General features: G+C 32.9%; 4 protein-coding genes and 1 long non-coding RNA gene across 5 annotated transcripts; 3 read left to right on the plus strand and 2 right to left on the minus strand.

Annotated features, from left to right (window-relative positions):
* The first annotated feature begins 269 nt into the window (after window positions 1-269).
* BNAC08G48520D lies at window positions 270-1,191 on the plus strand. The gene has a single exon (XM_013871241.3). It carries the CDS (start codon window positions 465-467, stop codon window positions 978-980), a length of 516 nt encoding a protein of 171 aa, XP_013726695.2. The 5' UTR covers window positions 270-464; the 3' UTR covers window positions 981-1,191.
* Window positions 1,192-6,472: 5,281 nt separating this feature from the next.
* LOC125577140 (F-box/kelch-repeat protein At1g26930-like) lies at window positions 6,473-8,301 on the minus strand. Its single transcript, XM_048738013.1, has one exon. It carries the CDS (start codon window positions 7,938-7,940, stop codon window positions 6,660-6,662), a length of 1,281 nt encoding a protein of 426 aa, XP_048593970.1. The 5' UTR covers window positions 7,941-8,301; the 3' UTR covers window positions 6,473-6,659.
* A 5,703-nt stretch (window positions 8,302-14,004) lies between these two features.
* Window positions 14,005-15,776, plus strand: LOC125577141 (peptidyl-prolyl cis-trans isomerase CYP23-like). Its single transcript, XM_048738014.1, has 8 exons — window positions 14,005-14,263; window positions 14,379-14,492; window positions 14,585-14,733; window positions 14,811-14,883; window positions 14,954-15,043; window positions 15,139-15,178; window positions 15,409-15,491; window positions 15,593-15,776. Exons 1-8 carry the CDS (start codon window positions 14,153-14,155, stop codon window positions 15,611-15,613), a joined length of 681 nt encoding a protein of 226 aa, XP_048593971.1. The 5' UTR covers window positions 14,005-14,152; the 3' UTR covers window positions 15,614-15,776.
* A 5,208-nt stretch (window positions 15,777-20,984) lies between these two features.
* Window positions 20,985-22,338, minus strand: LOC125577142. Its single transcript, XR_007315450.1, has 4 exons — window positions 21,972-22,338; window positions 21,570-21,668; window positions 21,259-21,487; window positions 20,985-21,182 (listed from the first exon to the last, which is right to left on the minus strand). It is a non-coding gene; the product is annotated as an uncharacterized LOC125577142 (long non-coding RNA).
* A 472-nt stretch (window positions 22,339-22,810) lies between these two features.
* LOC106430434 (transcription factor PRE6) lies at window positions 22,811-24,256 on the plus strand. The gene is made up of 2 exons (XM_013871222.3): window positions 22,811-23,186; window positions 23,826-24,256. The coding sequence occupies exons 1-2, from the start codon at window positions 23,058-23,060 to the stop codon at window positions 23,979-23,981; spliced, it is 285 nt and encodes a 94-aa protein (XP_013726676.2). The 5' UTR covers window positions 22,811-23,057; the 3' UTR covers window positions 23,982-24,256.
* The last annotated feature ends 3,171 nt before the right edge of the window (window positions 24,257-27,427 follow it).

Consider the following 27,427-nt stretch of genomic DNA (forward strand, 5'->3'; position numbering starts at 1 on the left):
TTTTGGACACGCAATTCATATTCCAGAATTTTGTGAATATATATTTTGAAATTATTATAAATTTATTTGTAAAATAAAATCATCGGCATAATTTATTAATTGTTGGCTGTTATTCATGGGTTATATAGCAACTATCAAAGCTTGCATGCATAATTCACTCTGCAAATCAGAATTTCAAAATATTAAGCAAATAAGATTTCTTTCCGGATAATGCGAAAACTTGAAAAAGCATTCACATGTTTCTCCCTTCTGACATGCACAAAGCAAAAGAAATTTTGCTTTTTAAAATAATATTTGATACTAAATCACATAATAATTAAAATACTAAAAAAATAGATATCTTGACCAAATAATCTCTATATATACATTTCAGAGTCTCCATTTCGCTTATCACCCTCACTATCGTCTCTCTCTCTCTAACGATATAACAGCTTCTCTCTCTCTCTTTCTCTTTCTTGAATACAATGGCTGAAACAACTCCATTAAAGCGCCACCGAGAAGAAGAAACCCTAGCCGAAGAAGAAACCAATAAACGACAAAAGCCATCTTCTTCCTCATACAATGACCAGATTCTCTGTCTCCTCGACGATTCAGACGAACTTAACCTACCCAACAACGATCTAGCTTCTTTTATACACACTCTTCAGCAAGATATCTCATCAGATGACCAAAACGGTGTCGTCTCTAGAGTCTCCAACGTGGAAGATTCGTCGACTTCGTGTGTTTCCTCGAAGGAAGACGATGTTGACGAAGAGAGCAAGGAGAAAGTGATGCAGCATCTTTTGGAAGCTTCTGACGACGAACTAGGGCTTCCTAGCAACGAATTTGGCGAGAGCAATTATGAGATGATTAAGAATGATGTTAGTCAGGATTATATTTATGGAGATAGTTTGTTAGATGGGTTTGGTGATGCGTTTTGGGAGCTTGAAGATGAAGCTGCTAATTATTACACGTTGCTCCAGTCTCAGCTGTTCTTGTAGAAATCTTAAGGATAAATCTGGGGGAAAACTTAATATGAAAGAAAAGGCCAATTAAAAATTTTAAATAAGTGGGTCGGTTTTCTATATGAAAAATCAAATCATTTTTAAGGCACACTTTGGTTTCGGCGGAGCTACAAAATAGTTTCATTTTAATTATTTGATTAATATGTAGTGGACAAATGATAATGGTATTATTATTATTTTTTATTAATTGTTTCTTTACTCCTACTACTCGCTAGTGCGTCGAGAGATCGCAAAGACTACAGCATGGGATTTTATTTATATTCTTCAATATATTGTGAATGAAAAAAAAAAACAATATATTGTGAATGAATAAGAAATGTGACATATTTTTTTTTTTTTGCCAACTGATATTATTATATAAGGAAAAAGCCCAACTGGACCAAATCCAACCATAACAACTAAAGCCCAAGCAGTGGCGGAGCCACCTTAGAAGCATGGTGGTCAAATGACCCATGTGAAATTAATAAAAATAAACTTGTAAGGCTATTTTTCATGTTGCTATTGTGGTAATTTGGTCAAGATCTCTCCTATTGACCCACATGTTCCTAGGTTCAAACCACATAGATGTATATTTTTGTCTCTAATAAATGAGTTATGACCCATATAAACGTGAGATCTAGCTCCGCCACTGAGCCCAAGAGAGGCCTAAAACCTAAATTTCAACAAAAAGAAACGAAAATCCTAAAACCGGCCCAACAACAAGCCCAAAAACACGAGACCACCGCCCCAAACGCCAACGCACGGCGCACGTGTTGAGACCTCAACTGCGAGGCACACGTGTCACCAGATCCCTTCTCCAGCCTCCATTGCCGGAGGAAACATGCAACCCAACACCGGAAACCGTACCCGATCTCACCACCACCACCTACGGCCGAGCTCCTTTCACGGAGAGCTTCCGTCGAACCATGTCGAGATCTCTTCCTGAGCCTCCAAGCTGTTAATCACGGGATTAAAGAAATCCCACATTTCATCTTGTTTGTCGTCAACACCATCGAAGATAATTACTCGATTATTCGAGATTTCTTCAGAGGGGACCAAACCAAGAACAGGTGAATCAAGAACAAAGCTAAAGTCACACCCTTAAGAAAAGGGGCGACAATCAAAACCGACGGTGCAAGACACAGAGCCTTCACACCTCGGACTCATAAGCCGGCGAGGAACAAAGCCATAGAAGCCTCTTTCTCCCGGAAACAGAGCCGGCGAAGCCTGCCTAAGAAGCAGCGTTTCCCAGAATCAAAACCAAGAACCAGAAACCGTCGATAGAGCCCCGTGAAAGCTTCATCTCATCTCACAGAGGAGAGAGAGAAGTCTCGGTCTCCAGATGCAACCTAATCAACAATATTCTTTAAGAAATGTGACATATTGATGGAAGTAATGCATAAGTATAATAATTTAACTAAGAAAGTATAATTTAAGTACCGAATAAACTTGATTTAAGAGTCAAAAATCGTTTCTCGTGAAATGAATCCAAGCGAAACAAAAGGAGGTTTCACGTTGCCCAAACTTATAGTGTTATATATGTTTTGGAGCTTTCGATTGATCTTTTATATTTCGTATAGTTTTTAACTTTTTATTTTGCATGCTATGATAACATGTTTGGCTTGTCCCATAGAACACTTATCCTTAGGAATTAGTCTGATCTTTCTATAGGTTCGAGATACTTCTTTTTTTTTTTGAACAATTTCGAGATACTTCTAAATTAGTAAAAAAAAAATGTTTCGGAATTATCTGAGAAAACCAAACTGAGTTGTACTATCATGAGTTGTACTACTTATGAGCTGACGAGGACGAAGAAAAATCTAGTCTTTAAAGTAGGATTTTCCCTAGAGCTGCGGGCTGCCGATAAGGAGTTGGGCCATTGAAAAATATCAGTGTCCGATCCTACAACAAAGATACATGAAGAAAGATAGTGGAAGACAAGCCCAAAACAAAAGCAGAATCAGCTTTGATTAAATCAACCCGAGACTATTATTGTTTACCAACATATTTATCCAGGCAGCAAAAACTGAGAAAACAACAATTTCCAGCAAAATTAGCTTGAGACTTGATCAGTTTATTCTGGTTTATCACGCATCTTAATCTAATGTATAGTTCATACTCAATAAAAATGCTTTTTAAAACCATACTTTTAATCTGTTTTCTGAATTGGTAAGTGCTAATACACATTATTACTATGATGATGTTTCATTAAACTATTTTTCACAACTACAAACTGTTTGACGTACATCAATAAAACTTTTATTTGACACGATACTTTGTGAGAGTATATCTTTTCTGTTATAAACATAATTATTAATCAATAAGATTGTGGTGGACAAACTGTTAAATCAGTTTATGACAATAACAACTAAAAATAAATAGAACGCCGTGGCCAAAAAAATTTGGAAGTTCTCAGTAAAATAATGTGATAAACATACATACTTAAAATTATTTTAAAACACCGAATTTATATATTTTCAAAATTCAGAACCATTAATTAGAAAATATCCTTTCTTCAAACAAAAAATAGAAAATATCCAAAACAGAAGGTGCATCGATAAAGTTGAAAAAGGCAAATACGAAGTGCCGATCAAAAGAATGCGAATTTTGAAGGAGCTAAACAAGTAGAGCCAATTAAATTTGCGAGAATATATATGCATATTGGCCGTACTATTTGAATTATATATCTTATATCAAGTGATACGAGTTAGTGATATCAAGTGATCACGAGTAAGTGCCATCTCTCACGGTCGCCCAAGGGCTGATATGTTCACAAAGACTGATCTGACCAGTTTCATGTCTATGAATGATTGTTTTTTCAAGCACATATAATTTTTTTTTCCGTAGAGCCTATTCTCGTGGAGAACCATCATCATATATTGCAAAACTGCGGCTTCAAAGAGCGGTTATGTAATCACAACAACAATTGACAACATCGCTCTTGTTCTTGTATTCTTTTTTTTTTCTTTGTAGCCGATAAATTCTGAATCTTGAACAATCACTTACGATCTGTAAATTTGTAACTAAGCCCATCATTATATCATATAGTTTTTCTTTTAATAAAGCATATTCCAGTGGATTACCATATTGCAAAACTATGGTTTCGAAGAGCGGTTATATAATCTCAAAACAATACACTACTGCTCTTGTTCCTGTATTTTTTTTATTTTGTTTTTCTAAATCGATGAATTCTGAACTTTAAACTAATAAGCTTTTGAACCAAAGAACAGAACAATGTAAATTAGTATCATTTCCAAAATTAACTAATTATCTTGTATTTGATCAAAGTTATTTTTGTAAACAATTATATTGGAACTCATAATTAGTATTCATTTTAAGTTCCGAATCTGGAAATGGTGTTTTGCTTTAGAGTAGTGGTCAGTGGAGGCAATGGCATTAGCAATAATACTAACTAGATTTTGACCCGCGCAGGCGCGCGGATGTATATTTTGAAAAATATGTTGATATTTGTTTTTCATGTAATTATTAGGATTTGGAAAAATGAATCCGAGGAACATAACCGATACCGATCCAAAGATATAGTACCAAACCCAAACATAAATTGATTAAATATTCTAATTATTCAAAATTTTGTTATTTAGAGAACCGAATCTGATCCGAACCGAAGTATTTGGGTATCCGAATTTATCTAAAAATAGATTTATATACTTATATATATTAATTATTTTTAGATTTAACGTATATAAAACATCAAAAATGATACTTTTAAATTGGTTTAAATACTTGAATATATATATAGATAGTCAAAAGTAAATATCTGAAATAGTTAAAGTATACTCAAATCACCAAAAATACTTAAAATAATTATTGATTTCGTATCCAAAATTTTAAATCAAGCCAATTGATATGTTAAGCTTAAGTATTATGACATATGTTATTCAAATTTATACGTAATATATTATTTTATTTATACATTTTGAAAAATTTAAAATATATAATGATTTAAGACTTTAAAAATAATTTAAATTAGTTATCCAAACTCAAACCAAACCCGCAAAGATCCAAATCGAACTCAAACCAAAATTTAGAAACATTCTAATAAGGCTGAAATCTTTGACCCCGAAAACTCAAAATACAAACCGATCAGAACTAAACCCGTATGGGTATCCAAAAGCCCATCCCTAGTCATTATTATATATTGTATTTTATCATCATATAATTAATCGTATTTTATATGTACCATCATATAAGTAATCATATAATTAATAGTATTTTATACATACCATCATATAAATAATTACATATATTATATTTTTAAAACTTAATATGAAATATGAAAACCATAATTTGAGTTGGTATTTCAAATTGGGCTTTGTATTATATTTTTCTTATATATATTGACAATATTTTTTTATAATGGTTATTGAAAAATAGTTTAGTAAAAATCAATTTTTGAATATATGTATATTTTTGAATCAATTTTTGATATAAATCAAATTTGAATTATTATTTTGATTTGAAATATGTATATAAAGTTTAAATTTTGTTTTATGGTTAGTTTAGAAAAAAAATTTTTAGGGAATTAGATTGACCCATTTTGGTATATTTTAAAAGTGGCCTAGATAACTTTCAATTTTTTAAAAAAACATAAGCCCATTACTTTTTTTTCTTAATACTACTATCCTTGTTTTCAAACAAAAATATTTTTTTTTAAAAGACTGCAATCCATGTTTCCAAACACTCCAAATTTTTAAAAGTCCTATTCAAGTCTCCAAACAATCCAATTTTGTACTTGAGTTTTAATAAGATAGATAGTATAAACAATAAGCAAATCAATATTATTTGCTAATTACCTCACTTTTGAAAGCTGATGTTGCATTAGTGGAGGAAACATTAGGGAATCAGCAAAAGTATCTCATTTTATTAGATTTTACAGTTGTATTAGACGACAAATTAACAGATTTAAGTATGTTATAAAAATGATAATTCCAAAATGGGCTACTATACTAGCATAAGCCTCCACCAACACTAACCTTGCTTTACCTTTTTATGCCTCAATCATGGGCTCATTTTCTACTGCACCAAAAGAAAAACTTGCAGTGGTCATTTAAAAATGTCATTTAAATAAAATTAAAGTTCTACTCGAATATGATACTCCTGTCAAAACATTTCTTCACATAAAAATTGAAAGATAATATATTAATATTAAATAAAAAGGAAAATTCATCTTTATATACATTGGTACTTTAGCATAATCAAATAGTTGAAGATTCGACCCACATAAATATGCTTTTAGAGTTGATGCAGGTGCTACTGAATGTGAATAAATACTTCACAGACTTGGACTTAAAGTACTCGACTGAATCAATAACTTTTAGGTCACAAAACGACAAAAACAACTAGCAATCTTTAGTGATATCTACTCTGTTTTACAGTGAAGTAAGATGTAATCACACTTAAATCAATTTAAAAGCTGTAACTGAGTATAAGGTTCAAGACTTTGGAATCTCTAGAGCATGAGAAAGATCTAAGAGCTAAAACCGTAATAAATGAAAAGATGAACCATACATTGAAGTGTAAGATCAATAGAACTCAGCAAGAAACATGAAACTACACATTAACAATAAGAAACAGAACAACCCTCAAATTTCATATTTTAATCATAACTAATAGGCCTCTCAGCAACGGCTAAACCAACATTCTTTTTTCACTTCTTCAGCAGCTCATCACGGCGCAATTGTAAACGAAATTAACCGACTGTTTCTTGCCAAGTAAATGCCACTGCGGTGCACCATCACTTGGAACCCATGAGTTAAGCTCAATGAACCCTTCACCTGGAGCCTTCGGTCCACCAATCACTATAACCTGATCCCCACAAGCTCTAAACGCTAACCCCCAACCGTTCATCGAACCCGCTTGCTCAGGCAAACTCCCAACTTGAACCCAAACCCGACTCTCCTTATCATATCTCCTAACCGCCATACCGGCATGATCAGCCGCGTAAAGCTGATCATTCACAACCGCTACAAGCGGTGGAGCCATCGCAGCCGCAGACATTCCATTCCCCTGGTTTATCAACCTCGGTGGCGACATATCAGGAATCTCTCTCCACGCCCTCGTCTTCATATCGAACTCTTCACCACAAGTCAGAACCTTAGGCTCGTTCCCTTCCCCAACACCAATCCCACCAATCACATAAAACTTCCCATCCATAAACACACCGGAACACATCTTCCTCCGCTTGTTCATCGCCGGCAACACCGACCAAGTCTGGTCCTCGGAGTTATACATCTCAGCCGTATCAAGAATCCTACCGTTCGAATCGCAACCGCCGGCTAAAACCGCGATCTCGCCGTAACTAGCGGAGCCAAACAAGCATCTAGGCATGTTCATACTCTTCCCGGTAGACCAAGAGTTAGTCAAAAGACTGTATCGATAAATTACATAAGAGCTCACTTCCCAACCGAACACAAGCAAATCAGTTCCGACAGCGAGAGACTCCTTGTCCGCGTACCTGAAACACTCGTTCTGCGGCATACTCGGCAAACGCATCCACCGTTTCGACCTCGGATCAAACGCTTCCCACTCGTTGAGATGGCACGAGAAGTAAACCCAGTGCTCGAGCGTCCCTTGCAGCCTCCGGAGCCTATAAATCTCGCCGCTCCGGATCAAAGCGCGTAGGCTCCGGCTCACCGAAGCAATGGAGCAGTAATCAGCTCGTGAGCAACGGAGCAAACAGCTGATTGAGTCGTCTTTGTTCATCCCCGGGATTAACGAACCCGAATCTGAAGAACCGTTCTCTCCATCTCCTCCTCCGTCGAGATTCAAGAACTTGTGAATCTTCTTGCGGTGGCGACGATCGGTCTCGTGGCTCTCGTCGTCGTTGAGAAAGGGGCGTTTGGTGGAAATCGAGAAGCTCCATTTGGTTTCTTGATGAGTTGGCATGGTGAAGAGAGTTGAAACCAGACAAGAATCTCGTGGTCGACCTTCGAACATCTTGTCGGAAAGAGAAATAATCAAATTCGCAAGAAAAATCAAGTTCTTGCTTCAGATTGGATCCAAGCTTTTAACCAAGAAGAAGCACAAAGTCAACTCCATGTTGCGGAACTATATAAGCTCGGAGTTCTAACTTTACCTGCAACTACAATATAACATTTCTTGTAAGAACAACAACAACAGAAGATGGATAATTGTAATAGAAGATGAATGAGACTTTGCTGATTAAAAAACTTAATATTTAATTAACTAATGTTATCTCTCTCTCTCTCTCTCTCTATGTTTTCATTTGTATATCTTTCTTCGTAAACCTTAAGCTCATCTGCAAATCAGAAGAAGCAAATGGCCTTTGTAGACAAGTGTTGTGCACATTTATTAAATTAAACATTTATCTAATTATTCTGTACTGTTTTACTGTTATCGTCGTTTAGCTACAAATCGAATAAATATTTAGTAATTAAATTTTTCATTACAGAACACATGCGTGTAATCCAACACCTTGAATCTAACCAATGCTATATTGCTTCAATCGTACAATATTGTTCTATAAATTTTTAAGTACAATACTTTATCATCAAAATAACAGTTTATAAATTGTGTAATCGTACTCTTTCCTTTCTTGGGACATGGGTGGTGCCAAGAATGTGGATGATTTTTTATTCAATTAATTACTGTAAAAAAAGTTGGATAAGGACGAATAAAACGTAATCATCGGAAGTTTGTTGTTTTCCCCGGCGGATCTACGACGGGGCCGCCGAGTTTTGCGGTGATAATGAGACCCGGTTCGAACACGTGTCGTCGCCCCCTCCACAACTTGTCAGATTTTAGCTTCTTTTTTTTACTTTTGACTCAATAGTTTAAAAGCCGCCTAGGGACAGACTGGAATAGCCTACGGGTGTGAGTACGATACACCTGATGCTTCTGGGCCCCAAATAAACTCGAGGGGAGTTTGGTATTTGAATACAGCAAGATGTCATGTATGATGGTCCCTATTAATTAACGTTTGGTCATGAGTCATGACGATGATCGTTTTACACCTAACCATTGACTTTTTGTTCGAAACGCAGTACATAGATCAACGACATTGTAATTTAATAAAAGTACAACACTGTTTTCATGTTGAAATCTTCCGATGATTTGACTCATTTGAATAAGTACTCATGCTTATGAAGTTTTATTTCCTAATTAGTGGTAAAACTTCGTCCAGACATATCGTTACATGTTCCATCAACTAAAGTTTCAACAATTTGAACTACATTATTCACGTTCTACTTTTCTAAATTATGTTTTAATATCAAGAGTTCAGATATAATGTCATATTCTCTAATAGAGTGATTTTAGCTATAATTTTGTCGTGACAAAAAAAAACCTATATTTTTGTAAATGTGAAACTTTTTTATTTAGAGTTACAATGACAATCTATCATTGTACGATCGAACCAACTACTTTTTGTAAGAGTTTTTGAGTTAAATGTAGTTGATGATCTTTCTACAATTATAAATTTCAGAGTGTAAGTAGTCAAGTATGAGGTTAAGGATGAGGATCACAGCATTTCATTAAATCAAATTTGGATGTTGGCAAAAGTTCTTTGACATATCGAACAAAATATGTCTTTTTTTAAGTTGTTATATTACATTTTTTATTTTTTAAAAAAAACATAGGAACAGGTGCAAATATTAAAGGCAGAAAAGAAAAATAAAAGAACAAAATATGTTTTAGGTAAGTCATGTCAGGAACTTCTCTACAATATTGCTTTTAAAACCGAATTTTCATTCAATCTCAGTTTAAAAACTCTAATAAAACGGAGTTTAGAAACGATGCTAAATACTCAATGATATTATCATTATTTTTTACTATGGTAAAATTATTTAACCAAATGACAAAGTTGATTGTGTTTTGTTTTCTTTTCAGATTTAACATTATTAGTTTCTAAAAAAAATAGATTTGATTCGTTCGAATTTACCCCTCAATAAATCAGATGTTTAAGAGGTACTTGATATAACCATATAGACTAAATTCTTCTTATGCGATTTTCCCATTTCCTATAAGAGTTGGAATTTGAACTTTCTATTATTTTAGAATCTTTCCTAACCACTAATATGAGAATTATATTTATATATGATGTTGGCTATGCTATATTCAACATGCATGTAAGATGTTTTTATGACTTTTGTGTCTTTGTCTAGTACTTTCGACTTTAACCTTGAAATATATTAATTTTAAATAAGTTACAACTATGATCTAGACAGAAAAAAAAAAAGAATTTATCTTGGACAAGCAAAGACTTGCTTTATAGGCTATTAGAAATAAAAAGTGTGTTCACCACTCTACTTTAAATCGTTGAATAGATAATAATGGATGTCATTTTATACATAAATAGGATTCAACGTTTTCTTACAAAATTAGAATTTGCTTACTCGTTTCAGCACGCATGGGAGTGCGAAGATATAATGATAAATTTGAGAAAAATTAATGGTATTAGCAGCCTATTAGGAAGCAGGAAACAGAGAAAAAGAATACGAAGTTAAAGAAAATTTGTCCAAAAATGAAGAAAAAGTCAAAAATTTAAAAATGAGACTCTAGGTTTTAGTCACATGTCTGACTCAGCATCTGACTAGATTAGACTCGACGCTTAAGTTGGAGATGGCCCCCATCTCATTCTACCCATTTAAGTTTGGGAAAATGCCACGAAAGAAATCCTTAACATTTCTTACAAAAATAGAAAAGGTAGTACAAATAGATAAATGACAAAAAAAATGGTAGATGATAGATAAATGGTCATATTTGTTTCCGTATATATGTTGTGTATAAAAAATGTGGTATGTGATGGACTGTATGTTTAATTAATATTTGATTTCTTATGTATTATATAGATTTGATTGAATATATTATGGTTTGCTCAAAAAAAAAAAAGATTGAATATATTATGGTAGAGTTGTTGAATATGGCTTTTGTATGTTATGTAGATTTTTATAAGGTACAATATGGTAGAGTTTTTTTTCGAAGGGCTATCACATCTAGAGTTTGAGTATCCAGCTATAACTATCTTGACGGAAAAGCATTTTTGCAACTCATAAGTATGATGACTAGCTACTCTGTTTTCTCCAACACTATGATATTTGAAGATGTCAGAGGTATGATGTGTGATAACTATTAGATTCTTTTCTGGGTGTCGTTGCGTAGCCCGTTCATTATCTGCTAATCGTCACTTGAATACATTTTAAAATTATGAAATATGGATTTTGGTTGATAACTATCAACTAATTAGGTTTATATAGTGTGAGTTTGATGCGATCACAAATATAACTACCGAGCCGTATGCGGTATGAATTTGGTGACTAAGATTGTTCATAGTGAACCTCAAACAGCGTCTGATCGAGTGGGTCTTCAAATTCATATATATTTGCTGATTCGAATACCTTATTCTTATATACATGTTACCAATATACACACATCCTAGGCTCACAGCCTACTATATGTATGTATATGTTCTCTCGGATGCTGAACACAGAAAATCACAAACAGCAAATCATTGTTACCACACAGTGACTGTGACACACATAATAAACACACGTACATATATCATATGCATAGAAAATAATAAGAATGATTTTTTATCAAATAAAAAAAAATAAGAAGAAAATGTAAAAAGCATAACGTAATGTTCAACAACAACAAAAAAAAAAGCATCATGTAGATGTAATACCTGCTTTTTAAAAATCAGAATACTTTGAGGATTATGTGGGCAACCCCATTGCGGAGAAGAAAGGGAGTGGGCATCTCTTTATAGACAAATTTAACTGATTTATAACTCTTTGCTCATTAACAAAATTAATTATTTATTTTCATTTATGCTCGGGGAGTTTCAAGATCAAAACAATATAACTTGCAGAAATGTACAGTCACCATGACTATTTGTACGTTAAAACAAGAAAACTAATTAAGTATGATACAAAATGTTTAAACTAAGAAGAGTAATAAAACTATGTCTTTTTTTATCAGATATAATATAAAACTATGTCTCAGTATTGCATTTTAAACTAAGAAGAGTATAAATTATAAAACCATGTCTCGGTATTGATATTTTAAAATTCTTAAGTTGGATCTAGACTCGTTAAGGATTCATAGTCGTAGTAACTATACCACGTACGCACAAGGCCATATATATAAGTAACGAAGGGATATAATATGCACGGATCTTCCTTTTCTTCCATACATCAAATGATTTTTGTGTTGAGGGTCCATATCTAATACTATCAGGGGCGGTCCTGGAAAAAGTGGGGCTCTAAACAAATGAAAAAATGGGGGCCCTTCTAACATAACTGAAATTTTAAAATTCGTGAGCAAGAATTTTTTTTTTAAGCAAAACAGAAAAAAAAAACTAATTCTCAAACAAAAAGCTAAGAAAACTGTAAATGTGGGAAGAGAAAAGATTTATTTTATGTAAGTCCCACTAAATTCTGTTGTTCGATTTTATTATTAATACATATAAATATTTTTTTAATGTTTCAAAAAAAACAAAATATTTTTTTTTTAAAATAGGGGCCTTTTAATAATGGGGGCCCCAGGCCCATGTTTCAAATGGCTCTCCTCAGGGACGCCCCTGAATACTATGTCATCGATATGAGTTTACTATTTTTGAAACAAAGGAAATTTTTTTATTCATTTTAAATTATTTAATATGTGTGCAAGATTATTTGATATTGTATAGTTAGTTTATCTAATGACGCATATCAACTATCAAGGGCATGCAAAGTTACAAAAAAAAAACTATCAAGGGCATGCATGCTGACTAATAAGTAATATGTAAAATATATTAATATTCGAAAAAAACAAATGTAGATAAAAACAGGTCTCAGTATTAATTTAATGTCACTTTCACAAAACCACGTTTGATATCATGATTTACACGTAACTGGAAATACTCAGATGCTAAATAGGATTTCTTTTAAAAATTCTGTTTTAGAAAGACGTGTTGCAGTGGATGGTACTCGTGTGGTTAAAAGCATATCTTCCATAATGGAAGCATCCTTTATTTTAGCATGATTCATTCGTGTGCATGCATGTATGCATCTTAAAACTGAAAGATAAGGTTGCGTCGAGTTAAATAAATAAAGAAAACAACTGGATATTTCTCCTAACTTCCTGAAAACAACTTGCATTCTTTTTTTTGTTAGCTTTTCGAAATCGATATGTTTCCGCTGGACCGTGGATATGTTAGGAATCGTGTTCTTCGAGGGAGCATTAACTCTAGATGTTGATTGATGTAACTGAAACCTAAAATCATAACATGAATCTGGCCAAACCCAAACTCCAAACACTCACACAGAAAAAAGTAGAAGACGAACAAATGCTTTTGTTCAAAATTCAACTCTTCCAACTCCCACACGCCGTTATATTGAAGCTTTGCTCATTGTTTTTAACACCCAAGTACGAATAATTGCCGAGAAAGGGTAAAACAAATAGAAACTTAAAAACATATTACTACTTTTAATAAATTATTATTTTCCAACTACAGTTTTTCAAAAGTTATAATAATGTTGCGTAATTTTTTTTTTAAAATCATTAAAGCACAATAGTGGGGATAAACAGAAACATGTACCCAATTAAATTCAATCATAGTTGTTCATTTTTAATAACTCTGACTTGATCATAGTTGCCTAGTTGGTTGTTTAAAACGGGGTCACATGATTCTTTCGGGATGGCTATGCAGCAGAACATATCATGAGCTAAAGTTTACGAAGCATCAGTTTTAGATGGAAAGTTTATGTAAGATCTTAATGGCATCAAAATTTCGTAGTGTAATGTTTAACAACTAGTAATTTTTATGTTCATGTTTTAGGCATCCAACTAGATAGAACTGGGTCTACTTACTTTGGATCAGTCATGCTTTAGAAAATGAATAGCTAATAATATTTTATTAACGGATTCTTGGATCCAGATGAGGCTAATTAAACCTCATATCGTGGACAAATACAGAGCCACATGGATCATATAGTTTAGCAAATACACTTTCTGCTAATTTGTAAACAACAAAGCTACATTGACAAATGATAATGGGCCGTACCCAAAGCTAACTAAAGGGCCTTTAGCTAAACAAACAATAGGCCCAACTCAATAAAATAATATCTTTCACTACGAACTCCGGTCATCGTCCCCGACGAACATAGTTTCCACTCCCGGTATTGACTTTGATCAGATCGTCGCCGGAAATGGGAAACGCGAGAATCTTGATCTTCACTTTGGCGTGTGTATCATTACACTCCGTAGTCAAATCTCTCTCTCACGAACCAGAACTTGGCTCAGCTCGTGTCGTCTTCCAGGTTCAGTCTTCGTCTCCTCTTCTCTGTATTTTTCTCGCTTTTTCTTATGAATATTAGCATCCTCGGTTCTGGGTTTCTAGATTTTAGGATAAAAATCTCATCTTTGATGTTGCAGACTAGTTATGGAGATATCGAATTTGGATTCTATCCCACGGTGGCGCCAGTAACGGTGGAGCACATCTTCAAGCTAGTTCGTTTAGGTGGATACAACACTAATCATTTCTTCAGGGTACTTTAAAAGGCTCAACCTTTGAATCTGATTTAAACATTCTCTTGACCAAGACTGTGAGGTGATGCTAAGTGTTGAAGTGATTTTTGCAGGTTGATAAAGGTTTCGTTGCTCAAGTTGCGGATGTGCCAAACGGAAGATCAGCCCCGATGAATGAGGAGCAAAAGAAAGTAGCTTACAAGACTATTCCTGGAGAGTTCAGTGATGTTAAACATGTCAGAGGCATTCTTTCCATGGGAAGGTACTAATGAATGTTGTGTGTTAATGAAGACATGTTAATAGCAAGTTGTGATTTGTTTTTTTTTTTGTTTGGTGTAGACATGATGATCCAAACAGTGGTGGATCTTCATTCTCGATGCTTCTTGGTGATGCTCCTCATCTTGATGGCAAGGTCAGCTAGCTTTATTCAACTTTTTAGCTATTTCATTTGTCTAGTAATGAGATTAGTTGTGTTCAAACAGTACGCTGTGTTTGGTAAAGTGACTAGAGGAGATGAAACATTGAGGAAGCTTGAAGAAGTTCCCACTCGCCGTGAAGGGATCTTTGTTATGGTACTACTACTACTAGCCTCTCGAGAAAACGGTTTTGTTATTTGTTGGTCTGCTTAGTAACTAGTTTGGCTTTTTTTTACCTTCCCCTTTTGCAGCCGACGGAGAGGATCACCATTTTGTCGACATACTATTACGGTAAACACAATCAGATCCAATTAGTATCTTAGCTGATAAACGTGACGTTTGATGCTGACATGTGACACTTCAATAATGAGATGTGACTGTAGCCTGCATCGCTTTTGAATGAGGTCGTTCATGTGTCCTAGTAGATAAGACTCGGGCTATCTAGATAGCCTTTCGAGCGATTGGTACTGTTTTGGAACATAATAAAATGATGCTGAACTCTTTTATAATCTTGTTGTTAGACACTAAGATGGAGAGCTGTGAAGAGGAGAGAACTGTCCTGAAAAGAAGGCTTGAAGCATCTTTTCTTGAGGTGGAAAGACAGGTGATTTGAAATGTCCTAGAGATCACATTTTTTATTAGAAAACTCGACATTTTTAATGAAACCGTAACAGTTTATGGTCCCTTGTGTTTTTTTTTTAACAGAGAATGAAGTGCTTCCCGTGAAGACCTTTGTTAAGTTAAAAGAACTGTTCAACAAAGAAACGCCGACATGTATGTTTCTTTTTTTGCTGTTAAAAAACTCAGGATGCTAAGACAGATTCATTGGTCTTAGAGTGTAACAAGTGTAAAAAAACTGGTTGAGAAACATTTGATCATGGTTTGTTTCCTTCTTGGTCTGCAAAATCTGATTTCAACCGGGACAACATCCCAGGTTCTGAGCACCAAATAGCTCCGGAGAAAAATTGCAACAGCACATGTGCTCTGCTTTTGTAGCTCTTCTTCTCTCTCTCTTGAAAAACAAGCCATGTCTCTGAGTTCACACAAAGTCTTTTCACTTTCGTTGACTTTTGTCTCTTCCTTTCTCCTTCTTTGTCACTTTCCTCTTAATTTTAAATCAACTATGTATTTGTTTTTGGTCTAAAAATCCAAACATCACCACTTCTCTTGCATTAAAGGAGATGGCTAGTTGTGTCTGTTGTTTAGGGTTCTTATAAAACAAATTAGACCCCAAAAACTTAGGAGGGTTATATGATATGAACCCATGGCTTAAAACAAGTGTTGCATTAGGGCTTTGTAGTGGTGTGACAACTTCAGGTGACCCACCACAGTACTTGTTTAGCTCATTGGTTGCAATTTGCAATAGTATAATAGTCTATTTACCAAAAATAAAAATAATCTGACACGTGATTTGATTAAGATATCCACTTTATAGATCAGAATCACATCGATTTGATTCCATTGACAATGCATTTGCAGTCCCGAGTTCTATGAGTGAAGTTGTTTTTGTTCACATGATAGGAGAAAGTAAATTAACCACGTCAGTTGATATAGCAAACGTTAAATTTCTTTTCTTTTACAAAAACAAAACATCAAAGATCCTTTCTTTTTTCTGTTCCGAAATACAAACATTCTAAGAGCATGATTAATGGAAAGTTCTTAAGATGAAGTTATTACCGGAATATAAAAAACCGTCTGTTAACTTTTAACTAAAAAAACTATATCCTAAGAACTTCCCATTAATCATGCTCTAATAAATACCATTCTAAAATATATTTTTCCTAAACTACTGGAATTTTGATAAAGGTGATAATATGTCTCATCATTCATTGACATCTTCCTAAGGTTCATCTTCTTTTCCATTTTATTACTCTACATGTTATGGTGCTTTGCTGACAAGAAAGCAAAGAGAAATAGTTGTGCGCAAAACATGCTATTTTCCTATCATGTTATTTCTTTCTGATTTTTAATTATTTTACTCTACACCTTATTGTGTTGTATACTTGTATTTCTTATGTCAAACCCGAAGCAGAATATTTTATCTTTATTTTTTGCAGTATCATTTGTTTGGGGATTGAATGTATTGTCTTGATTTTGTTTTGTGTCTGTTTTGTGGGGCAATGCAAGTCAAAGTTATAAGATGAATATTACTCGCTTACTCGTATCAATGTCTTAAAATTATCTTGTTTCTTTCCAAGTGTTTTGAATAACAAAAATTTTATAATTACTATAATATTTCTGTTTTCAAACGCATTTTGTGATGTACTGCCAAATAGTTATGGTTGAGCCCAAAATGAATACATTAATTGTTATACCTTCAGATATTATCTGGCCAGTTTTCTAAATTTTATTTATTAGTTTTATATTTGATAAATCCCAACAATTCATTTTACATTGCAATGTGTACACATCAACGTATCGAGAAATTTGTCAGAAATTGGATTTTATGAGAAGACAACAGTGGCAGAACATCACATGAGGCCTCACACCCAACCTTTTCTATTTCATTTTTTTCCACAGAAAACTGTAAGTCTTGTGGGTTTTGGACACATGTTTCATGTTTGGATCGGTCAGATAAATTTGTGGACATGTTAATTATTGGACATATCACCGAATGTTAAAATTTGGTATGTGAGTAACTGTTTTGGGTCAGGTTCAAATGTACTCTTCAGTTCAAATGCTTCTCTGCATCACGTACGTTTATCACAGTAATACATATATTTGACCGATTAAGCTTTATTCTTCCTTTTAACGAAAAACTTCCAACACGTTGATTTCTTTGCTTACTTATAATTAGTGTCACTGTTATAAGATCATTTAGTAACGTGCAGGCTGATAAGATACAGACTAATTTCCATACAATAGCTTTTTTCTTGTTCTCCCCCCTTTATTTCTTATATTATAAATTTTAAGTTTCGATCATTTAATAATATTTTCGGGGATACTTGTACAAGGATCCAAAAGTTTCAAGAATATATCAAAAACATCGTAAATATTCTATTATAATTTTGACTGATTTGTATATGTTTATTGTAATAGCATTAGTCCAAAAGAGGTTACATAATTGTAGGTATTGTAACCATTGCTCTTATGATAGTAAATAGAGATCTTTCTAATATAATCCTCTCATGTAATTGAAGTGGGCCTCTACATGCGGACAAAATACCTATGTAACCTCTCAAACTAATTGTATTTTAGTAGTACGTATGTGATTTCATGAATCTATGTTAAAAATGCTCCTTCTTTTTCTTTATATCTATGTGGTTGGCGTAGAGTCAAGCTCGTGGAAAATCATTTCATTCTGAGAGATCAGCTATATTTAGATTTCTCTAAGCTAATCCTACTAACAGAACGCAATCGGATTCGATCTCGAGGGATCCTTATCCTACCTACATCCAAACTAGTTGTATGTAGGCCAGGAAGATGCCACTTACAAACACACGTATTCGTACAATAATTAATGAGTTTATTAATGATATTTAAACAACATTAGGGAGATTCTCTGCGTCATACGAACTCCAAGAACGTTGTTTAGTAATAATAATCAGAAAATCTCTAGAATATCGTCCTTGCACTGTTCAACAAGTAATTGAATATATGTAAATATATGCTTCCATCAATGTATCTATATAATTAAATAATGAAATGTATTATAAATATTGTTTTGTAAATGAAAGAAAAACAGAGATTGCGAGACAACACATGACATGTTTTACAATCTGGGGTATGGGTTGGTTTTATCGTTATATGTCTTGACCGTCAACAATGTGTGGCTCCTCCAATCGTTTTTAACCTTTTAACCCATACTATGAAATGTCCGCAACTAATTTACTTGTGACGTGATAAGCATCTTCTCATTTAAAACGGTCTAGGGTTCGGCTTTGCCACAAACAGAGAGCCAGTATAGAAACACTACACACGTTTTGAGAAAAAAGTACTATAGCTCAGTACTACCTAGCTAGTAGTCATCAGTTAATTAACTTCATTAGTTCATATTCGAGGCATGGTTTTTTGGAAATAGTATAGAAAACGGTTACAATTTTGTGGTTTTTTATGACGTAATTAAAGTCAGAAAATGCAGCATAAAATTAAGAGGTGGAGTGGTTCCTAATTAATAGGAAAGCTACTGATCTCGGACTGTGTGTAAGGGTAGGTTTAGGTCTCATTAATAGATATGCATGTTGTATTCACTCCGCCGGAATTAACCGTATTATACTTTCAGATTCCTATTCTAATCAAATCCTCAAGTCTCGCTTCCATTTAGATAGTCGATTCTGTATCCAATTTCTATATGGGTTTTAGAGCTTTAAATGTGTGTTTCAACAATGTCTTTTTAGGTTATATGTGTATATCAACGTATATTGAACCTGAACCAAAATTGTCGCTTCCAAGTGGATGTTCTTTTCATAGTAATCCAAGATGTTCATTTAGTTTTTGGTACAAGTAATCTGTCCTGTAGCTTTGGGGGTTATTGTCAAACAAACATGTATACATACTAATTTTTTCAAACTGTATGGATACCAAACAAAAATTAAATTAAGCTAATACAAGTCTAATTAATAAGACAAAATACATATTTTCATTGTTTAGCTAAAAGTATGATATATATATATATATATATATTAATTTATTTTTGTGTGATTAATAGAAAAAATCCGGTCTTGACAGAAAATAAAATAAAACCGTGATAAACAGAAACATCTACCTGCTGATCAACCGAAAAAATCATCAAGCTGAACCCAAATGATAATCAAACACTTTACCTCTACATCTACCTGATCATGATACATGAAATTAGATTTTTATGGACAGTAGTTTTAAATATCAGAGTTGCAAGTGTATCCCCCAACATGATCCGTATTTTGGCTTCAACATCTTTTGGTATTTTCTTGTACCATATGTCCTACACTCTTTTGATGATATCGACCTCCATAAAGAAATGTTACAAAAAAAAAAAAAAAAAAAAAAAAAAAGACCTCCATAAAGAAAACTAAAGAATATATATTAATTAATCTCATAAATTACCATAAATATTTTTTGCTTTCTTCGGTTTAGTCTTCACCAATATACAAAAAATCACATTTTCATCTGATATGTGGATATGAAAACCTGCATGTATGAAGAATACAGTTATATGTGATCCAAACCCATACACATATTACATTCACATAGATAAATGCAAGAGTTTGAAATGAGAAAGAATGGTAGAAAGAGAAGAAGAGAGAATAGTGGATAAAAAGAGAGACAAGGAAGTAATACATATAACGTGGGGATGCAATGGTGAGACTGACAGAGAGAGAAGGCAAAGAGGGACAGTTTAGTTTGGCGATAAACACATATTTTACCATTTTAAACCCCACTTGAGCCCTCTTCTCATTTCCATGGCCCTCTCTCCTTTTCTACGTCACTTTCTCTTCGTATTTTATTTCTTTGTTTTTTCTCATTTGTTTATACTAGCTAGTCGGATGTGTAGATCCAAAATGTTGCAACGAGTTAATTCTACTTGGCCCTGTTCTGGAAGGCTATATATGTAGCAGTGTGGAACTTTGATTGTATTTGCTTTTAGTTTTAGATCGAGTGCGGATTAGTCCATGGTTAAACGTTAACCACAAAGAAAAATGGCCTGCAGCGGTTTGAACTGTCTCCATCTTGACTTATTTGGTCCTATATGGATTGGATAAAAGATGGCTTTTATACAGTATATAAGATGGCTTCAATTTTTTTTCTTTCTAAAACATAGAAAACCCATATTATTTGAAGTTACTAACACATCATGAATTGTGAAATTTTGTTACATACAAACATCTCTATATAGCTCATATGTACTAGATATCTGGTTAGCCGGCAGAACCAACATCATATGGGTTCCTAAACAAAAAGAAAATTGGGCTATCTTAGAGCATCATTATCCCTAAACCCCTTAAAGGGTCTTTTAATTAATTTTTAATAGTTTTTAAAGTGTAAAAGTGACTTAAGAGACTTAGAAAGAGATTTGAACATTTAGGTGGTTTATTGCAAGTCTCTTAATTATGGTTTTAAAAAAAAATTATAAAACATTCTCAACACAAGTTTGTTATTATATATGTAAACACACAGATAATCAAATATGCATTTCAACAAGAAGTATCTATTTACAAAAGGCAGCTAAAAAGAAATCTACTCAAGGCTAAATCTGTAAAGAGTATCCACACTCACAAAGGTTAAGAAGGACGAGTTACTCTTGAGGTATCGGATGACAGACACTTTGCTTCATATATATTTTCTCTCATCATATCAACAAGCTAAGATCCTTCACCTGCAAGTTCATGAAAACAAAACTAAGCCTTGAGACTTAAAAGACAACGCCTTTTACTTATCACAGAGACACGTACCTGCAAGAAACCACATCTCAAGCATCATAAAAAATAACGGTTCGAGAAAGCTCAATGGAAGGCCACTTCCGTGATGTAAGCACCTTACTACAGGCACCAAGAAAAATAAAACCAAGAAAAAAACAGTCTGGATTCTAGTTGCAGCCCAATCCTCGCTACAAACAACTAGTGATGAAGCATGAGTACCCTTCTTCTTGGAAGTTTTTGACTTTATAGCAGTAGAAAGTCCCTGTCATAAGGAAGGCCAAGTCAACACTAGTATAAAACAGAACTTCATCTGCATTGATGATCACACCAAATGTGAAACGTACCTTTGTTTGTTTCCCTTTCTTTGAACCAATTATTGCCTTGAAAAAATTCTCAGAACCCATCTCAAATTCTTGTCACTTTGTCACCAAAACACCTTGAATCTATACAAAACGCTGAGAATAAGATTTTGCTTAAAAACGGCTGAATGATGAAGGGTCTCATAAAAGATAACTACCAGTATTCTTGTAATTAGATATATGTACAACTACAAAGTACAAACAACAAAAATTGCATCTTGCATCTGTCTCTCAAATAATCAACTACTCATGAGAAACTCTTGTGTGCATACACAAAATTGAATCTTTACTGCAACTATTGCGACTAGTCACTACTCATACACAACCCAGCATCAACTAACCAAGTACACAATAAAAACTCAGATTCAGCTAGAGAAGGAGGCTAACTGAAGTAAGTTGAAAGCAAATGACAAAGCCTGAATTAGCGTGTGGTGCTTCCAGCTTAGCGATACCATCCTCGCAGACAAAAAAAAAAGACAATTAATCCATAAATTGGAATCCATTTCCTCTGATTGTTACATGATTACAGAGAAGAATTGAGATGAAAAGGATAAAACTTTGAACAAACGAAACCTTAACAATGGAAGGAGACAGGGAGTGTAGAGAGACAGAGTGGAAGAGAGAGAGAGGAAGAGAGGAAGAGAAGAGACGTCTCTTCCAGTGCTTAATCAAGAGACGTCTCCTGTGGTTATTACATTTTTTCTTTTTTTTTAAAGCCCAATTACACTAAGAAACCTATCTAAGAGACAGGGATAAAGATGCTCTTAGTAACAAATTTATCACAACCACATATTCAGATAGATCACTCAATAATACTGGTGGCCTGAATAATAAATGTTTGCACATAAAATGGAACCACATCTAAGTGCATTAACCCTTATCCGTATATTGGGTACTCATATGTTCAATACTGAGAAAAAGGAAACATGTAGCTTTGAAATACCGCTAATGGTGTTAAGTTGAAGTTGATACTGCACCATGTGAATAGCTCGTTAGAAAGAAGGTTAAGTGGAACAAGAATAAAAGAAATTCAGAGAAAATAATAAAACCCGACGTGGTTGAGTTTCACACATGTAACAATCAAGACGTTGGTCTCGCAAGAAAGTTGGTTTAGAAGCTTACCCAAAATAAACAGTATCTTTTTGTACTAAGCGATGATGCAAAAAAAAAAACGGAGAACAAACAATAATAAATAGTTGAAAGCTAATTAAGGACGCTCTTAAAGAAACATAACCCACACCCTCGCTCCATGCACTTGTCTCTCTTGTCTATCTTCTTCTCTCTCTTCATAATTTTGCATTATAAAAACACGTCCACTTTGCTCCTCCATCTTCAAAACAATCTTCTTCGTCTTCTTCACTCTTATTCTCTTTCTCTCTCTGACACATCAACTACTTATCCTTGCTGCATTCCTCTCTCTCTCTCTCCACACACACACACACACACACACAAACAAGGACACTTACTAAAGATATGTCGAGCAGAAGATCATCACGTTCACGACAGTCAGGAAGCTCAAGAATCTCTGACGATCAGATTTCCGATCTTGTTACTAAGCTCCAACATCTCATCCCTGAGCTCCGCCGCCGCCGTTCTGACAAGGTATATACACTGCAAAAATCCATTATGTAAATCTATCTTTCTTGCAAATACAAACAAACAGATGTTCCATGTTTGTATGGATATATGTTTACGTTAGCACATGAACTTGGAAAGTTCAAATGAATTTGAACCGTATAGTAGTATGAATGGTGAAACCCAATGGCGTCTTGTGTAAATTCATGTGGTCTACAATTAACTATCCATAGATAAAATAACATTAATTCACAGCCTCATTTATGCATATATACACTATCTCTTTTGTTCCTTGAATGTTTTTTATGCATTTAATTTCACAAGTTGGTGGTGTGGGGTTCAGTTTGTTCCCTTCTTACTTCCACGTACATTAACTCCATGTCTCCTCATTACTCTTCTCTACCAAATACTCACCATAACTCACCATAATCTATATATAGATGAAAAATAGAATTTATTAAATAGTGGCCGTTTATACCGTTGTGAACATTGAAATACTAGTAATAGTGAATTTTTTTATTTCTGCTTGCTAAATTTTGAAGATAAATATGAACTGGTTATATAGGATAAAAAGCAGTCGCACATGTTGTCATGTACTCTTTGTAAGAATCTAAATTATCGTTATTTTGTACTCTAATTTTATATTTTGTAAATATAAATGGACAGGTGTCAGCATCTAAAGTACTACAAGAGACTTGCAACTACATCAGGAACTTACACAGAGAGGTTGATGATCTCAGTGACCGTTTGTCGGAACTCTTGGCTTCAACGGACGACGACAGTGCCGAGGCAGCCATCATTAGGAGCTTGCTTAATTATTAAAATTCTCACTAATTAATCATGAGAACTAAAAATCATCGATTTCCGCCACGGAAATGTATCTTTATTATGATTATGAGTATTTGTTTCCTTCTACTTCCGATATTATGTTATAGCTAGGGTTTCGGGTCATTGTTAGGCCAACTCATATATTATATATGGTTTATGTATGTATGCAACTTAATTGTATGTGAGGGTCCAGATATGGCTGTATAGTAGCCTGTGTATCATGAGATCCTCTAATATTATGATTAATGACACAGTCCGTTTTCCTTGAATTACTAATGAGATCAACCAGTACAAGTTTTATGTCTAAGCTTTTACGCAAATAAATATAGTTCTGCAGCTTCTGCTCGGAAGTATGTATATACAATATAAAAACGTTGAGAAGCTGTTACTGAATTTAAATTGTTCAAAATATGAGAAACAAACGAAGACCTTGATGTTTTCGAGGTCGTTTAGTTTGGACTGTCTGATTATAAATATTATCTATGGTGTATGCTATGGTCGTGCCACTTTATTTAAATCTTCTTGCATGTGATCATTAATGCGTGATATTCGTCGTGTATCATACCACGTATTGACTCGATAATTACGGTAATAGCGTGATGTATTTAATACTACTAGATAACTTATTTTTAAACTTTATTGGCAATCTAATATCGCGTGAATAATAAGAAAAGCAGCTTCTCGTATTATACGGTATATATATCTGTACTCGAAGAAAAAAGAATGGAATGAAAAGGTTCATTACAAATGCAAGAAGTTAGGTCTGTGTCTTTAATAGACCCGGGTTTAACCCTTTTCTTTTACAAAAAAAATACAAGAAGTTCACATGCAGAAAGTATCACGCCTGATCTCCAATAGTAGTTGTTAGAATTTAAAGAAAAAAAAAATAGGAGAGAAAATAAACAAAAAAAATTTAGTAATTTTAAAAAACTATGAAATGCTAAAAAGACACATGTCATTTAAATAGATGATTAATTAGTTTAAAAAATATAAATAAATAATTTTAATACAATTTTTTTTTAGAAACCTTCATTGGATATAATTATGTATTACAAAGTTAGTATATATAATTATGTATTACAAATTTATATCACTGATTATTTTAATTTCTATTTATGAGCACAAAAGACTACGTGCTGGTCAGTTCGAATTCATGTCTTTTCTAAGAAGAATCTGAAGAAACATTAAATTTAACTTGAACTTGAAGTAGAGCCGGCCTTGAATCTAAGCAAATGAAGCTTATGTTTTTGGTCACTATTTTATTAAGTATTAAACCGGTCACAATTTTCTAAAAACCATCAGTGGTCTAGTGGTTAGTGATGCACCAGAGTTAGGTAAGATGCCCAGAGTCTGAATCTCATAGGGTGCAAATTTTTTTTTTCATTTTTTCAGCTATTTTTCTATTTTGGGTTTGTGACCTTATAAAATCTAGGACCGGCTCTGACTTGGAAACATGATATGAGATAATGTGATACACGTTCATGAAATGGTATAACACGTTTTTAATGATAATCTCTCAATTTTTCTTTACTGAAAATATAAAAGACATGTAAATTTTCTTTATGATCAGCCCTAATATAATCGATTATTGAGTTTGGACCAAAGTACTGAAAAGAGAATTGGCCCAATTGCTGGCTAAATTTCCTTTCATACAGCCTATATAAACATATTTTATCATCAATCCAACTAAAATGGGCTTTGTATCAAATTACAATCCGCTGAGATGGACAACTCTTGTTTCCCGGAAAGTCTATACCTACCTACGAAAGGGAAAAGGCCATGTTCGTTTTATAAAAGGCTTTAATAATGGAAGAAGTCTAATATACTAGCGAGAATTACCATGTAAAACTGAGGAAATTTGTATTAATATTTAGTGTTTTTAATACTAATTAATTATGATATTATGAATATGAAAAATATAAATAGACTATACTATAGCCAAAATTTCTTATAAGATTTTTTTCTTTTTTTATATTTTACATAGTTTATATTTTTGAAAATTAAAATTCGCCTATTTCTTTGTGTAAAAGTAATAAGGAATTTTTCGAATAAAAGGGAGGAACCTGGTTCTTCCAGGGATTCCAACAACTAATATTTAGTTAGATATTTTTTTTAATTTATCTGTAATTTTTATATGGGTTTATGAGTTATTTGAGAAAGATTCACTAAATTAAATACAAATATTTTTCTAATTTTATATATTTAAATGAGAGATCTTAATTGATAAAGGTAATCTAATAAAGGTCTGAATATACTTTTTGACGACAAAATCGCAAGTTTTTAATATTATAACTAAACCATATGTTTAATTTTAAATATATCATAGAAACTGATAGTTCTACTGTTTTAGCTTTTACTAGATTGCTTGGTATATTCTATCTAAAAAATAATTTTTTTTTTTTACAACTGTTGTGTAGTAAATAAATTGGTTTCCACCAACCGTTTGGAAACCAACTATACATACAAAAGCATATAGTATTATATTTTTATATGTGATTATATGGATAGAGGTAGAAAACTAAGACCATGTAGGTTTGACATACATACTCGAATATTATAGAAATATTACAAAATTTATACTAATAATATTAGATTTAGATGTAATATTAAAAGTTTAAAATATATTAAAATATGATAATTCTTATATATATAACGTGTTATTATCTGAAAGTAATATTGTAACAACATGATAATTCTTATATATATATATATATTATTTTTCTATATAATTTATTCTTGCTTCTGAAAATATTTTTATCTTATAAAATTTAAAAATTAATATATAAAATAAATCAATATTAAATATTAATCAAGCAAAAAAATTTGTATAAAAATATTTTCTAAAATATTTCTAATACATGAGTGTTTTTAAAATTTCAACACGATAGTGATTCTATATATTTTAATGAAAAATATTTTTAAATATAAATAATTTGATGTTTGATTTAAAATTTTTGAAAACATAAATAATAATTTACTATGCTTGTTTTTGAATTATTAAGGCATACACTAATAAGTATTCATAAAAAAATGATGTCCATGTGTGCAGTCAAAACTTTTAGTATATATACATAATAACATATATGATTCGGTAAACTACTCAAATTACCTTATCGAACTATTCATATATACTACATAAAATATATTTTGTTATAAAAATCATATACATTATAAAATATATGTAGTAGTTGAAGGATTTATAATTTATTTTAGATTTTGAAGATAATGATTCAAGTTATTCTACGATTGACCATTATAAACTCTTTAATGAAAAAAAACACTTCATGATTTGGTACTGGAAACTATATAATACACGCAGTGTTAGACGTCTGATACAAATAGTAAAATTACCGAATAGAAATGATGGATTCTACAAAATACAATGCCATATTCATCCTAAAGATATATATATATATATATATATTAGAATAAATCGTTTA

The sequence above is a fragment of the Brassica napus genome, chromosome A8 (genome assembly GCF_020379485.1).
Source record: "Brassica napus cultivar Da-Ae chromosome A8, Da-Ae, whole genome shotgun sequence".
In the NCBI taxonomy this organism is placed as follows: domain Eukaryota; kingdom Viridiplantae; phylum Streptophyta; class Magnoliopsida; order Brassicales; family Brassicaceae; genus Brassica; species Brassica napus.

What these genes read in the sequence shown, in the direction of transcription:
- LOC125577140 (XM_048738013.1), bottom strand. Translation starts at nt 7,940, where the DNA reads ATGTTCGAAGGTCGACCACGAGATTCTTGTCTGGTTTCAACTCTCTTC.
- LOC125577141 (XM_048738014.1), top strand. Translation starts at nt 14,153, where the DNA reads ATGGGAAACGCGAGAATCTTGATCTTCACTTTGGCGTGTGTATCATTA. An exon ending in CAGCTCGTGTCGTCTTCCAG is followed by an intron (nt 14,264 to 14,378) that starts GTTCAGTCTTCG and finishes TTGATGTTGCAG; the next exon opens with ACTAGTTATGGAGATATCGA. An exon ending in GGCATTCTTTCCATGGGAAG is followed by an intron (nt 14,734 to 14,810) that starts GTACTAATGAAT and finishes TGTTTGGTGTAG; the next exon opens with ACATGATGATCCAAACAGTG.
- BNAC08G48520D (XM_013871241.3), top strand. Translation starts at nt 465, where the DNA reads ATGGCTGAAACAACTCCATTAAAGCGCCACCGAGAAGAAGAAACCCTA.
- LOC106430434 (XM_013871222.3), top strand. Translation starts at nt 23,058, where the DNA reads ATGTCGAGCAGAAGATCATCACGTTCACGACAGTCAGGAAGCTCAAGA. An exon ending in GCCGCCGCCGTTCTGACAAG is followed by an intron (nt 23,187 to 23,825) that starts GTATATACACTG and finishes ATAAATGGACAG; the next exon opens with GTGTCAGCATCTAAAGTACT.